This window comes from Caloenas nicobarica, chromosome 1 (genome assembly GCF_036013445.1).
Source record: "Caloenas nicobarica isolate bCalNic1 chromosome 1, bCalNic1.hap1, whole genome shotgun sequence".
Taxonomy (NCBI): Eukaryota; Metazoa; Chordata; class Aves; order Columbiformes; family Columbidae; genus Caloenas; species Caloenas nicobarica.
Window position 1 is genome coordinate 4,912,663 of NC_088245.1, and position 16,200 is coordinate 4,928,862.

General features: G+C 43.7%; 1 protein-coding gene across 1 annotated transcript in view; it reads right to left on the reverse strand.

Moving 5' to 3' along the window:
• SFMBT2 (Scm like with four mbt domains 2) overlaps positions 1-16,200 on the reverse strand; it is a 104,839-nt gene that overhangs the window by 46,801 nt on the left and 41,838 nt on the right. Inside the window, exons 5-6 of the mRNA XM_065647610.1 lie at positions 14,767-15,013; positions 8,605-8,702 (exon numbers count right to left, since the gene is read on the reverse strand). Of these exons, the coding sequence (XP_065503682.1) occupies positions 8,605-8,702; positions 14,767-15,013 (345 nt within the window). The remainder of the gene's footprint in view (positions 1-8,604; positions 8,703-14,766; positions 15,014-16,200) is intronic.

Genomic DNA, 16,200 nt, shown 5'->3' on the forward strand with positions numbered 1-16,200 from the left:
ATGTGTTTCTGCGACCTTTCTGCAAAAATCCTGATGGGCTTTGCAACAGCTCACTGGAACCAGCGTCACCTGCAGAGCTGAAAGCTGGAATGTCTGAAGGTCAAAAAACAAGTCAGCAATGCTGCTGGGAGGAGAACCAGGCTCCTAATTCCCAATCCTTTTCTTTAGGTACTGAGATAGCTGCATAATTTTATCCTTTATAGGTAACGAACCACAAGCAGTGCAGGTTTCAAAAATGTCAGGTGACTTGGGAGCCTAAATGTCATTCCAAAAAAGAGCCACAATTAGATTTACAAAAGTACTCAGACTCTTAAGGGTGCAGACAGGCTTTAGGGAGGTACCTGTGTGGGTCACATGCTGAAGTCCTAATAATAAAGTCACCAAGCATTTGCTTTAGGTCTTGAACACAAAAAGATACACTTAAAAATCATCCTAGTCATTTGTCTCCTCTGGTACCTAAACACCTTGCTAAATATGGCTTATGAGTATTTCTGTTCAACGAATGTAATTTAAGAGTAAATAAACCCAAAGCTGTCATGTCATAGCAGCATTCTTGCCACCAAAGGGTGAAGGTCAGGTAATTTTTCAGTGCACTGGGATATGCAGATAAAGCAGAAGGACTTGGCTAAGCTGCTTTTGCTGCCGACATTGAGGGAAGCCACGGTATGGGCTGGTTGCTCAAGCTGCGTCCACAAACCCAAGGAAGGATGTTGCCTTCAGATTACGAAATGCTCATTTTTAGCCCGTTCTGCTCACGATACGATACTGGAGTCACCTCATTTTAAACCCAGCAGTTTACACAGTGTATAGATAAGAGGAAAACACTCTAATTTGAACTCTAATTTTCAAATGCCCTAAAAGTCAGGGCTCTTTTGGTCCAGGATAGTCAGATTCACACCAACTGTAAGACTGCAACTTTCTGCAAAAATTCAGAACTAAGTCTGAATGCTGAAAAGTTGCAAAGTTGAGAAGCTGATAAGAAACACTGAGTGCTTAATAAATTATCGACCTGAGCCTCCTTTAATCCTCACCAACTGTAGCAGTGCTAAATGCTGTTGCCTTCGGTCACATCTCTCCTGGTTTACCCTACTAAAAGGCACAGAAAAAGTGGGCCCCATCTGGTATGACTGGAAACATATTATTTGATTCAGTTTTTGTTTTCAAAGAAATTGCTTCCCCCAGTGTTTTCCCTAATTCTCCAAGAAACTAGCTGCTTCTAATAGCCTAATTTTAATCACAAAGCTCATGTGTGGTAACCAGTCACAAACACACTAATAACAGTGGTTAAACTGCCTCTACAGGAATCTGGCATTTGTTTTTTAATTGAGAAAAAAAAATAAATAAAGAAACCCTCCCAAATGCAATCCTCTGCATTATTTGCAGATGAATCTGTCTTGTTTGCGATTCATCAGCTCCCTTTGCTAGACATGGAGCAATTTTCCCTGAAGACACACTCACCGCAGGGAGACAAAAATCCCTGGTAAGACACAACTCGAGCAAATTGTCCCTCGATTTGACAAATGCAGTCACGGGAAGACCAAAATGTAGAGATGTGGGGTGGGATGAAGAGGAATGGGTGCTGGGAATGAAGCTTTAGAGATACCGTGACCCTGAAGTAATGAGCAGGAGAGCCAGCTACAAACTGCACCTACTAAAGAGCCCCTTAAAAACTGCAGACGCATCTGCCTAGGATCAAATTTAGCCCTACAGATTTTTAAGCTTCTCTTGTTGAATAAAAAATAGTTACCATAGAAACGGCAACATAGCAGAGTAGCCGGTCTAAATCCAAATACACCTTCTCCGTATGGCTTGGCCCGCCGCAGATGGCATTAGGGCAAAGATCCCCTCCTACGCAGCGCCTGCTTCAGTTTGCTTGGGCAGTGGAAAAATGGGCAGAAGAGGTAAAAGAGACAGATATGCATCCAGTCAGGGATTTTTTTGCATTTGTTTGCTAGGGTTTTTAATGTCTTACAGCATTCAGCACTACCGCAGCACTCCCCAAGCATTTGCTAAGGAATCCTTGTTGCATGGGTCCCATGCATGGGTCCCAGTTCACAGGTGGGAAAGACAAGTGGAAAACACCAGTGGGAACACCAGCTTGAGTGCTCAAAAGGAAACCATCAGTGTCTCTTATCACATCCCTAAATATCTCGGCTGCAAAGCAGGACTGAGCCCTCACAGGCACTTCTTTGGACCAAGTCTGCCCTTAGTAATGTCATGGCAGTAATCGCTACTGAAAAATCAATGGGAATTTGTTAGAGGAGAGAGGATCAGAATAAATTCAGTGCACATCGTGGGCTGCAACCACCCTGCAAAACAGCTATGGACCACAGCTGGCATTTGCTTTCTCTGAGAAAAATCATCCATCTTTAGGGGGCAGACTCTTGCTGTATGTGCAGATGAGCCCTTCTCTGTGGAAAAAACGGCCATGCCCAAGGATGAGGGAGGCAAGAGCTCAGGTCGTCATCCACAAACTCGCCCAGACTGAGCCTGGATGCAGTACATAAACTGGATCAGGCCCTTTTGCAAACCTCTCACCATCCTGAGAGACCCCTGGGACGTAACAGAGAAAGAAAACCACACGTGCTGCATGTGCAGTGTTTTTACACTGAGGGTGGTGAGAGCCTGGCCCAGGTTACCCAGAGAGGTGGTGGATGAACCATCCCTGGAGACATCCCAGGCCAGGCTGGACGGGGCTCTGAGCAACCTGAGCTGGTGCAGATGTCCCTGCTCATGGCAGGGGGGGCACTGGGGGAGCTTGGAAGGTCCCTTTCCAACCCAAACTATTCTGTGATTCTACAGCCAGAGGGACAAGGAAGGGTGAGGACCCCAGTTCTCACTCAGCCCATCTGCTTTGAACTGTCTTTGCCTTTTCTCTTCCAACCCTGACTTTCATACAGTGCTGCCAAACAGACCCTTGGGGCATCTCAGATGGGGCTTGGCTTCATTCACCTCCTTGGATTGCTCTCCCCACCCTCTTCCTTGCCAAGCCCATGGTCAAGAGGGTAGAGAGGTTAAAACTTCTCCCTGGTCCACAGAGGGACCACCAGACTCCATCTCACCTGAGTGGCACCTTTCATATCGGAGACATCCTTGCTCCCAAGAGCCGTAAAGGCAGCTACATTTATAAGGACCTTTGAGGTATACTCCTAATGATGGTTATTAGGTATTAGAAAGAAAATGGCTTAATGAGCTTGGGAAAGGAGTGGGTCAAAAGGCAGCTGAACAACAGAAGGATCATGACACTGTGCACACCTCCCAGCCAGGCGAACAGCTGTCAGGGAGAAGGGCTAGTGAGTGCTATGGATGGGCAAGAATAGATGGAGTATAAATAACGTGGCAGCCTGCAAAAAGGGCGACTCGCAGGTTACTAAATCACAGCGTGTGCGACGAGGGCCAGCCAAGCCATAATAACCTGGAGGGGCTGGAGATTGCTTGTGCTGGGATTTGGCTTCCAAGTGAAACCACAAGCACATCCGTTTTAAGCTACTGTGTCAGCACGTGCCCATCTATTGAGGGGGCTGAAGACAGAAAACTCTGTTTGACTTCCAGTCTATTTATCCAGCCAGTTCAGGATTGTCTGAGCATCAAGTAGCCCTTGGGTTTCTTTGCCCCACAGTTTAACTCCTCCAGAATACCAAATAATGGAAGAAAACACCCTAAATCACCTGAAAGGTTTATTAAACTTTAGGGAGAAGTTGTCCTCTTTAAAAAAAAAAAAAAAATCACAGTCTTGGAGAAATAGTTCATCTCACTCTTATAATGAAAATTCACAATTCATCTAATAGAAAAATTCCATTTGAGAGGGGGACAGGGAGTCCTGTTTAATATTTCTCCTCAAACTTTAGAGCGTGGAACCAAAACTAAGTCCTCAATTTCAGGGGGCAGCTCTCACCAGGGTGATGGGTGGTCTTCCATCACTCTCCTCAGGAGACATCTGTCCCAACTGATTCCTTCCATGTCATTAATCTTAGCACTAATTAATGCAATTACTGATCACAGGAAACATCCAAGAGCTCCAGTTAGAAATAGGGGAACGCTGGGCTGGGCATAGTGCTGAACAGCAGGTGTTTTGGTATTTTTTTTTTTTTAACAGAGAGAGAACAATTTCAAGCCAGAAAAAAACAACCACAACTTTAGGAAAAGAGGACCAGAAGGTGGGGACAAGAGGAATGGGACCAAAGGCTATAAATCTGGAGTTGCCACCTGTCTTAGATAACACCTCTCCCTCCTAAGCATCTGTGCTCTTCAAGTCGTTTAACAAATTTTGGGTTAGGGATGTGGCTGGTGACAGCTCCACCCAAGCTACTTGTCAGGACCCACTTTACAGCAATCAGAGGGATCTGGGAATAGGATGCCCATATGCAACATCTACAGAAAGATGATGACTGCCCTAAATCCTAGGTAGGATGTAGTTGCCCAAACAGAGGTGTTTGGGGTGAGCTGAAAGACACCAGAGGATCCACGAGATCTGAAAGGGATCCAGAGATATGGCACAGGAGACCAGGGGGACAATAGTCAGAGAAGATCCCCAGGACGCTATCTGCCTCTCCCTAGGAAACTAAATCCTATTACCTGTTTCCAGCATTCATCCTACCCAAGCTAAAGGGCTGTAACTCTAAAAAATGCATTGATTAATAAATATTAGGGCTAGAAGTTTGGGGACTGGCTTCTCGAGGCAAGGCTCTCTCTTAGAGAGCACCAGCAATGCCACCACTGAAGCACCTGCTGAAATTGTCTCACTTAACTTGAAATCAGGCCCCAGTAACAGTTTGACCACCCCTATTCATACCCAAATCCCTGGGCATTTTGTAAGGTGTCCTCTGAAGCCTAAGCCACCACTGGTACCTAGACAAGCATGGGGGATCCCAACAGCACCCTGAAAACAGAGCAGAGACAGCAAAGGACGTATCTCCGTCGGTTGTGGTCTTTCAGAAGGATTTGTGCTACTAAACCATTCAAACACCCTTGAAAATCCTGTCTGTATTTAATTTTCTTCAAGGATCAAAATGTTTTCTGAAAAGAACACGATGACAAAATAGCGGGTGTGTTGCAAAAAGCTTTTGTGAAGAAAAAACTTATTCCAGGATGTGCAGTTTGCAAAACACTATGTTTAGTAGCTATATAATAGCAGCATTTTCTGGCAGTTGCACATCACGTTCCTTCTCAAAGGATCGTAAAGCATTTTACAAACACTTTCGACATATGGACAAGTGTAAAATAGCACTGGAAAAAAAATGAAGATCTTGCTTGCAGCCTTCCCCCTGATTTTTGCAACAAGCTCGTGGGGTCTGGTGTTCTTCTCCTTGGATGCCAAGAGGGCTACACTTTGGCAAAAGATTTTTGGATCTGCTGCTGAAGACCACCACATAAGAATTCAGCTCTGCCACACTTCTGAGCGTTGATAATTCAGGCTCCATGGCTTATGAGGTCTGGACAGAACCCAACCCTAATACACCAAAACCAAAGAGCTTCACCATTGACAGCAATGATGGGCTGATAGATCATCGAAGGAGCCACTTCTCCCACTACAAATGTGGATCTGCTTTCCCGGCAGCACCACCTGGGACCAGCTTGATGGCGCATTAGTGACACTGCCCACATCCACTGTCAAAGGACAACATTAATTTTAATCCAGTCGAATGTTCACATGCTCACCCTGGGGACCGCTCATGTCTGTGGAGCAACAACACACTTATGTTCTCCTCACCGCTGGATTTCTGCAGGGAAATGTGGAAAACGCAGGACATAACTGCTCAGTGTGCAGTTTACCATGTCCGTCAGAGTAAACATTTCCAGCTTTCCAGAAGATCTTTAACAGTTGCCAGCTGTCAAACCTTGTGTTTTATATCTGATCTAACAAATGACAGTTACAGTAGCACAGAGCCCCAGGCACCACATAGAAACACTAGTTCTGTGCTGGTTTTGAAAAAAAAAATAAAATAAACAAAAAATTTAAAAAAAAAAAAGATATCTTTGGATTCAACTCTTTTTGCAGGGATTTGGCATTCTCCTTGAAGGTCCCACACACAAATACTGGCTTATCTTGTAAGAACAGACAAGTGTACTCTCACATAGCCTCCTAAAGCTTCTCCTTAAGTCATGTTTAAGTCATTACTAGAGGAAGACATGCTCACAGGCATAGACAAGCTCTTACATTTTCCTCCTTAAATAACAGGCACAAGATGAGGTTGATTCCCCCTAAATGGGCAGAATAAAGTGATGCCCACACACAAACCATTTATTCAGCCTCCTGCCTTCCCAGCACCAGGACCTGGGGCTTAGATGACACTGGACACTGAATTCAGCTCTCCTTGCACTCAACTTCCACATTACAAATAAAGAAGCCCTATTGAACTAATCCTTCCTTTTTGTCATGTTTGGCCCCAAAGTAACTCTCCTCTGGGGCCATTCAAGCATTCTAATGTTTTACATTGTCTTCTAAGAGGAACATCTTTGCCTGCTCCAAACACACAGCATGGCAACTGGGATTTGTTGAATTTAAATTTATGACCCTCATGCAATAATTAAAATAGGGGGTATAAGCCTGGCGTGCTGAGAAGAGGCAGCAAAACAGCTGTTAGTTATAAACTTTAAAAAAAAGGATGTTTTATGAGCCTCATCAGAAACATTCTTCACTCTTTCATATAGACAGGAATAAAATTTACACATTAGGCATTCTCTATTGTGATTTAATCCCTGCCCCACACAATGCATTTTTGATCTTGAAACTGCAAATGCAAACTTTAACAGAGCTGGCGGATTGAAGCGTTACATGAAGCAAATGGCAGAGAATCAAAACTCTCCGCACGCCACTCCCATCGCAACACGGGGCTTCTCAAACCCACACCCGTGCCGAAAGTCAAGGCACAAACCTTCCCACATCTCCCAGCCTAGCACAGCTTTCACATTGCGAGCAAACGAGCCGCTGCCTGGGCCATGAGCAAAACGTTTTGAATTAATGTTGCTAATTCAAGTGCATCTCAGCTGGGTGAGGAGCCGGGATTCCTCATGGGAAGCTGCTGGCATGTCCCTGTAGAAAGGGTGAAGGTGGCACCTGGGGTTTGTGGCACGTCAGCCAGGTTGGCGCATATAATCATAGAATCATTTTGGTTGGAACAGACCCTCGAGATCGTCGAGTCCAACCTTTAGCCCAACACTGGTACTAAACCATGTCCCTAAGAACCTCGTGTACATGTCTTTTAAACCCCTCCAGGGATGGTGACTCCACCACTGCCCTGGGCAGCCTGTTCCAATGCCCCACAGCCCTTTCCAGGAAGAAATTTTTCCTGGTATCCAACTTAAACCTCCCTGGTTCAACTTGACGTCGTTTCCTCTTGTCCTGTCGCTTGTTCCTGGGGAGCAGAGCCCGACCCCCCCCGGCTCCAAGCTCCTTTCAGGCAGTTCAGAGATCAGAAGGTCTCCCCTCAGCTCCTGTTCTCCAGCTGAACCCCCAGCTCCCTCAGCCGCTCCCATCACACTTGTGCTCCAGCCCCTTCCCCAGCTCCGTTCCCTTCTCTCAACTCGCTCCAGCATCTCAAGGCCTTTCTTGGCGTGAGGGGCCCAAACCTGCCCCCAGGATTCGAGATTGGGCCTCCCCAGTGCCCACTACAGGGGACGGTCACTGCCCTGGTCCTGCTGGCCACGCTATTCCTGATACAAGCCAGGCTGCTGGTGGCCCTCTTGGCCACCTGGGCACACGCTGGCTCATATTCGGCCACATGGTGGATGTCTGCAGCCGCGTGGCGGATATTCAGGACATGGTGGATGTCTTCCTCCAGTTGCATAGGGGTTTTGGGGTGTCCCAGTGCAATGTTGCTTATGGGCAGGGAAAGAACCCAGAGGGTCCCCAAGCTGGATGGCAAGGGGGACAGACACTGTGGTCAACCAGGTCCCCAAGCAGGAGGTGACACCAGAGACAGAGGACACACCTCCCCGAGCATCCTCTTGCACCCACGGCCACACTGCCCATCTCACCGCAGCGAGGACGTAACTGTTAGAAACCTTACAGGCACAGCTAGAAATTGGGATTATCTGGAGCCGTCATAATTAATAGCAGTGCAGATTTAGATGGGAAACTAAAGCTGCTGCCTCAGGGCTGGAGCACATCTCTAACTATTAAAAAATAGAGTGAGAAAAATAAAAGACGTAGGGGCAAAATTATCTCCCACTTCCACTACAGGCCCCTGAAGGAGGTTTCTCTGACTTGTGGCTCATGATCAGATGAAAATGTTGGTGCAAGGCTCACAGAAAGCTGCATAACTGACACCTTTCGCATTTGTAGCCCTACAATTTCACAGTTGTAGACAACACCTTTGCACAGGTCTAACAGAGTAAGACACATTTAAAATAATCTTGGAGAAATCCGTGCTGATCACCCCCAGCCCCTATAAAACACTGACTGCAAGAAATCCATTCTCAGACGAAAATCTGCACAAGAGTAAAACCGCATTTTATACAAATATCTCACTTGTGGCTTTCATGGTGATGCATTAAAGCAGCAACGGTTTTTACTGCAAAAGTTAAACATAAGCCACTAAACACTGCATGATATTTATTCATTGTCAGGTTCTGCAACTGAAGGAAAAATGTGTGTCTTTTTACCTTGAACACTTCCATTGGAAGAGGAAAATTTGCTGCATCGTTAAGGGATTTTTCCAGAGCGCATTTCCACTCGGATATAGTCTTCAGAGAATAGATATCTAAAGCAATGACCAAAAAAATAAAAAAAAAAAGAAACAAGAGGTGACTGTTTGGGGATCAAACGTTTTTGAAAGACTTAAGTTCCTATGTCATAAAAATGGATAGTACAAGTGAAATGAACAGTGTGTAAATTCTGAGCTGTATAGCGTGGATAAATTCAACACAAAAGCAACTAGCAGGGCCACATTTGAGGAAGATTGTGTTTTATATCCTGAAGTAAAACCCAGAAAAATACATGTCCTTCATTTCCTGTTGAAGAAACGACAACCGTGTTATCTCATTACTTGAAAATAACAAAAACTCTCCTTTGATTTTCAGTTCTCAAAAAAACTGATGTTTTCCACTTTGAGGAGCCTCAGGTCTTCAGCCAATATTAGTTATATTCAAACAAAACCAGAAATATCTTTACCAAAGTTTCTGTTCATTTGAAAGGTTTTATTATTATTTTTTATTGCAGGGTTGGGGTTTCTTTGTCGTGGGGGTGGGTGGGGGTAAGTGTGGGAAGGAACATTTCAGCTACATCTCTACCCAGAACCATTTGTTGGTACCACACACTCAAACCAGACCATCACACCAATTCAAACACTTACACTTACAAATTTTCATCATTATACTTTCAGGCAACATCTTTGTGCAGATTCACATTGCTTTCAGTGAGTTTCTTTAAATAGGTTTAATATTATTAAATCATTATATTAGCAAGCCCTTTATGGTTCAGTGCAGTGAAATGTCTATGAATCATCAAAGGAAACAATGTAGGAAACAATGCTATGATGAAGAACATTGTACTGGATTTACTCCTGCCCTAGAAAACATATTGTTATCCTGCACATAACAAGTTATTGCAGAACATTCATACCAAGGTCTTAAAGAGACAAGATAGGTAGATAGATTGCAACAATTATTAAAATGGAAATGAACATTTGCTCAATAATAAACTTGAACCTTGATACAGAGTGAATAGTGTGAGGTTTTTCTTTTGTCAGTTTAGCTTCATGCACTTAGATCACAGTTCAATTTGGCCCAATTTGCATTTAAATTCTGTACATCTAATAACCATATATATTTACTAGCTACCAAGGATTTACTGCTGTATCTTAAATTCCAAAGGAGAAAATAAAAATATGTATAAAAAAAAGGAATTGGCAAGCACTGTTTTCACCTAGCACTGACAGTACAAGAGAATTTTATGCTCTGATCTCAACAGATTTAAGACCTTATCAAAATAGGATTTGCAGAATCACTCACTGGAAGTGGGTGTATTTATACTTCCACTATATCAAACCTCACTACTTCAGAGCAGACATCAAGGATATGCATATGAATTTAAACACACTTAAAGGGAAACATTAACCTTTCAGGGCTGTATTTTTAATTCATCAACTGTCTGGTTATTAATGGGAATATCCATTTCAAGTCTTTGTTTACAGCGTGTGCAGCAGTCACAAGTGTTAAGAAGTGCACTCTTTATTTAATTGTTAATTATTTTATAGCCTTGTTGCTCCAGTTCCCCCTTCCTTTTAGGAGCTCTGATCAGTTTGAAGCCCACGGAAGGTAACAACTCAACTTGTTTTTTCCCTTTTTTGACTTAAATGATGCCAAACAGGGAAATAATACAACATTATTTTATCCCAAGCTGCAGCCAGCCTGTTGTTTCAACTAACAAAAAGCCTGAGTTTTGGAAAACCCTGCTGTATGCTCCCTGGACCTTCAATTTCTATCGTGATGGCAGTGAAGCATAGGAAATAAGAAGAAAGTGGCATTTCGGGTGACTTTGCTCAAAATCAGTGACAACAAGCAACAACTTCTTTGGGCAGTGTGAACAAACTTTGAGAGATAAAGACAACTCCAATGGTTTCAATAAACAGCAAGCAATATCATATGTGCATTTAATTACTGGCAGGTTGCTTAGGCTGGCAAGTACATGGACACTAAATCGCACAGTTAAAAGAGCATAAAGCGTTTTGTTTAAGTGACGGGGTTGCAGGTAATTGAACAAAGTGTACCGTGTCAATTTGTATTTAGGTTAACAAGGAGTGAGCAATTAAAATGACTGCCAATTTGTCTTTAAATAGAACGTAACATAAAATTAGACGATCCCTTCCTACATAAACAGTCGAGGCAAGACCATCAGTGGATCTGTGTCAAGCAGCCTCTGCTAATTTGCACTAGCGAGGAGGCTTATTTTGGATTCGGATATATATTTGGACAAGACAGAACCCTCTTGCGCATTAAGTGGGGGCTGGATTGTGGACAGCTTTCAGAAAAGAGACATTTCCACCCAAAATACTGTAGACATTTGGATCCATGGGATCTCGTTTATATGAAATGCTCTTGAAATCTTGAAAAGACTGACCGCAAACTGCTGCGCAAATTGAAACCCAACTTGGCAGGTTCTACAGGTGGATCGACACAGAAAAATCACGGCCCAGACACAAATGGAAATAAGGATAAAGGAGCATACACAGCACCCAAGTCAAGGATAGGCAAAGCACTGCAACAACCTGCAGAACTGACTTGCAGATGAACATCTGCAATTGAACACGCCGCCTGATTTGGGAGGAACTGCATGTCCTCGGTATCTATTCAGAGGAGATTCATAACAGCTTTGATATGCAATCTAAGGCTATTCCTGTTATCAATCAAGGAATCACTCAACTGGCTTCAGATGCTCAAGTTAGACAACCAGGTCTGTGTTCCTTGCTTTCAACCCCCAGGGGGAAAAAACAGGCTTATGAAGATCTCATTTCATCTGGCCTATGCTAGACACATCTTATGCATCCCCTTTTCTCCACCGATCATAAAGGGAAAGCAATAGCTCATGCTGAACTGTCTTTTTGAGGCCTACACTACAGCAGGTGAATTTAATCCCTGATGTGTAAAAAGCCAACATACTGCCTACACACTACCTCTCTTTCCCAAGAAGGTCCATACTAAGTCTTTCACACAATGAAGGTCTTCCTAGTCCAAATTCTATTTACTACAGAAGTCACTAGGATGTAAGCAGGCAGAGATGTGCCCCTGGCACACTCTCCTGGCCTGGGGTCCATAGGAAATTGCATCCTTTGGCAATGTGTGGTTTAGTAGCTTCAGCCCTGAGTTTCTTTAGAGCCCTCTGCTGCCACCATCTCATCCTGACAACTCACGACTGCTTGCCTACCTGCTTGCTCCTAGATTTCTTTAGCAGACTCTTCAATTTGAAATAGATCCCCTAAGACCAGCCACTTGGCTTCTTCCTTCTTGCTCCTCTGGGTAATGCTCATGAGCTTTATTCATCCATTGTGCTTTGTGAACATGTTGCTGTTTGGTGGACATCAAATGGCTGACATAGTCCACTATATCAGAGGTGGCACAACCAGCATTCCTGCCTCTGGAAAATCATCAGATTCCCATTTCTGACTGGCTATTCCCTGGAGCGCAGAGCCTGAAAACTGGGTAGACCAGAAGTAGGGAGCATTCAGGAGAAGACTTATGAGGAAATGGAAGGGTTCAGACCCAAAGGGTCTTTTCTCAGCCAAATCTTGTGAGATACAACTTTAGGAGATGTGATGACCACCTATTTAATTCAATGGAAGTCAGGGAGAAGATCTAGGGCATTGAATTTATTCATAACAATGTTCACTAAAAAGTGAATGACCAGAGAAAATGAAAAAGAGAGGAAACACATATCAGATGAAGATACATGAGAACACAAGAGAAAGAAATTTTTAAAGCAGTTAAATCAAGGAGAGGGGAGAAGAAACATAAACAACTTCAGCAAAGAGTCCAATAACAAGTTTTGAGACAAGACAACTGAAAAAATGAACATTAAAAAAAAGGCGGGGGAGGGAATCCGTAGAGAGGAAGTACAACTGGATAAAACCAGAAAAGAGTAGAAAGACAATAGAATAAACAAAGAGGAAGCACAAATCTCGTTTGGACCATTTCTGTATTGATTCACCAAACCTATACAGGCCAAGAGGGCTCAAAGATAGTCAAAGAAAAAGTGTTTCTCTGTAACACAAATACTCTGTAAAGTAACAGATTGAGTGATATTCATGCTCTCCAGCATGTGTATCTAATTAAGAAGTGATGTGGAACATTGATTCCTACCAACCAGTGAAGAAAAACACAGGCTTCCAAAAAGCATTTGAGATCCCAGCTTGGACCCAAGACCCAGATAGACTTGTGAACACAATAGCTGCAAGTATTGGGCTAACTGCTCTGTGAAGGACAGATTTGATGGACAGCAGTCATAGCAGAAATATCCACCCAAAGGAGGGCTGGACAAGTTGTTCACGTACACAGGAAAAGGTGGAATAGGTCTGCCAGGCCAAAACTTGTGCATTAACCAAGAAACCACCTCATCTCTCAAGGGAAACAGTAGTCCTAGGACATCTGGCTTGGAGGTGCAAACAGCTAGCAACTGGTGGCCATGCTCCACAGGACTTAACAAACAGATTTGTGGCTCCAGGTATAAGCTTTATGAAAAATAGAGATGCTGCACACTTTCTGCCCCAAAGAAGACCATGCAACAGCCCAAGCTGTCATGTTTAACAAGATCCCCACCTCCAAGAGAAGTCAAGTCAACCAACTTGACTCAACTAATTCAGCCAACTCAAGTCAGACCAACACAGAGCCAAACACCCTGAGAAGAGAGAAATGCCATCACCCAGAAACTTTCACAAGGTTTTGACCAGTACTACTGGTGTGGCGGAGATAATTCACCTCCCAAGTCTTCCCCTGCTGTAATGAGGTATAGCCTGGATGGAAGCACATCTCCAAAAGCCCCAGAATCTGACAGTGAATGCCTCTGCAAGCATTTTTCCAAGAGCCTGCAGGCAGCTGAGCCTCTGCTGTGCCCTGTGGTCCCTTGGCCTTATCCTGCTTGTTAAACCTTAGCAAACCTTATTTTTCCCCCACGCTCAGCCCTGCACTCCTCCTTGCGCTGCTGGTTTGATCCTGCTCCTTTTGACAAACCCAGTCTCACTGCTTGGAGTCCGATTCCAGCTGACCCCTAAACTCTGTTCTTGCCCAGGCTCCTGGCTCAGCCTGCTTGATCCCGACTCTTCTGCCCAGCTCCTGTCCCTTGAACTTCTCCTGCTCCTGGATTTGGGACTTCCAGTTCCTGACCTCAGACTGACTTAACTGTAGTCCCTATCTCCCTCCTTCCCAGATGGTTTGAACACTCAACTCCAGAGAGCTGCAATGTCCTGATGCTGAATCTGGTCTGAATACTTGCAAAGAATCCAGTCCCTTGGAGAAATTGCAGGACAAAAATCTTTGGTCTTTTAAATCTGGAAGACCTCACCTACCCTTACTCAAAGGAGTATTTTCAATAGACATCCCATAGCTTCTCAATGGGTGAGCTGACATGGACAGACAGACAAAACCAGCACCCTCACTGCACTTTCTGACTGGTTACACACAAGATGGGTCTCACTTGGCAGCTGTACAGCGATGTTACAGCAGAATATGAAAGACCTGTGTTACAAGGACCATTAGGGTCCCAAAACACTTTCTCCAGCCTTGGGAAATTTCATGGAGGTCTACTGCTACCCAGGAGAAACGTGTGTGACCACAAGAAGACAAATGGGCAAGAGGTCTTTGGGTGAAGGGAAAGCAAATGGAGCCTAATATATGCTCAGAGGTGTCACCTAGGACTTAATTTGGGCAGTAGAAGACTGGCTCCCAGTGAGGCCTCCACCGGGATGTCTACAGTATGGTCAGGAAGACCTGGCCACTGAAACACCACTGCAAAGGGCTGGGCAAGCAGGAACATCCTTGGACTATCCCCATCAGGTCTGCTTCTTGGTAGAAAACTGCACGAAACTGCTTTTCTTAGATGCTGCTTCCTTCCAGGAGTGAGCTAAGCTAAACTGAATTTATTAAATACACTTAATACAGTTTACCTGACCCATTTGGAACGTAAATTAGGTGACTCTCACATGTCATCTGTGTCACAGCTAGAAACTACTGCCAAAGCAATGTGAATGCTGGAGAAGAAGAAATGGGTGGCACGAGTATCTCAAAACATCAATAAACACCATGAAAGAGAGACAGTATTTTTAGGAGGCTCTTTACCTGCAGGTGGATCCATTCTGTATTTATTCTCTTGACACCAACCGACTGGTCGAAGTCTGCAATCCAAGTAAAACAACCACTGGTCATAGGATTCAGTCTCCTCCAATCCCACATAGCGAAGGCGTAATCTTCCTCCAACATTTTCAACCACACTAACTATCCAGTACTGAAAGGGATTCTGGGAATCCTGCAGCTCTATTAAGGAATCAACTGTAATGAGGTCTACAGGGTTTTTTCCTCGCAGAGGCTGTTTGAATAGAAGCAAAACTCCTTATTTTAAACTTTATTTGAAGACTTCTCAAGGAAACAGATGACAGCAGAAGATTATTTTTGTTTTTCACACCATCATCCAAGCGATCAGCAAACAGTCTGTTCTTCTTCTATTTTACCCAATGTCTTCCAAGTGCAAATTCAGAAGTAAAACAGAAAACAACAGTTGTGCTAATTTCTCAACTGACATCATCAACAACAACAAAAAAAGAATAATAAAAGGTGGAACAGCTCATAATGCACATCCACTTAAGATGCTCCTGAACAACTCGAAGCCCAGTTAAGTTGGAGGATTTCAAACCAAATTCTCATTGATTGCAGCTGATAATAACCAGTCACGGGACTGGACACCGGCATTTACCTAAAAGGCAATTACTTTGGCCATGACCCTAAAATCGCCCTCTGTGCACTGATCTGTCTCACCAAAAGCTTTATCTCACTCCTACTGGTGTATAAAGCAAATTATTCCCCACCACCATGGATGAAAGAGTCTATGGTGGTTATTCCAAAGCCAAGGGCAGGTTCTCATCAGCACAACGGCCCTGGGATCAAAGCCCAAGGTGCACAGGATTTGCTGGAGCAAGCCACCGTGCCCAAGAAACTCCAGTAAATGAGGTTATTTGCTTACATATTGTATTTTTTGTGATCCCAGTTTTGCAACAGTCTACACATGTGCTTAACTTTACACCTGCAAAGCTGCCAACTGCAGGCATTAAAAAAACATGAGATGCTTTGCAGAATGATACCTTGGGGGCTTAGTATTTTTATTTTGTGATCGTGAGCATCTCTGTGCTGCCCAGCTTGTCTCCACTAATGTAGTGGTTAAGTTTCTTTAAAAAAAAAAAAAAAAAAGGCCAATTCTTATGCAATTTCTTGATTCTAGTGTTTTAAGAGCAGCACTAAAAAACACCCCAAGAGTTGGAAGCATTGGTCCCCACAGGAGATATTAAGCACAGGCAAAATATATTTTTTAAAAAGGACTTTTGTGTGTGTTTTTCCCACTTCTACTTAATTAAACAATATAAACATTTCACAGTATTTTTTAAAAATATTAATTCTGTAAATCAGAGTAAGTCTAGGATCATACTTTGTAGGAAAATGCCTTATTTTTCAAAAAAGTTCTCTTCCATATTGGATTTTGAAAATATTCAAGATTTTGAAACG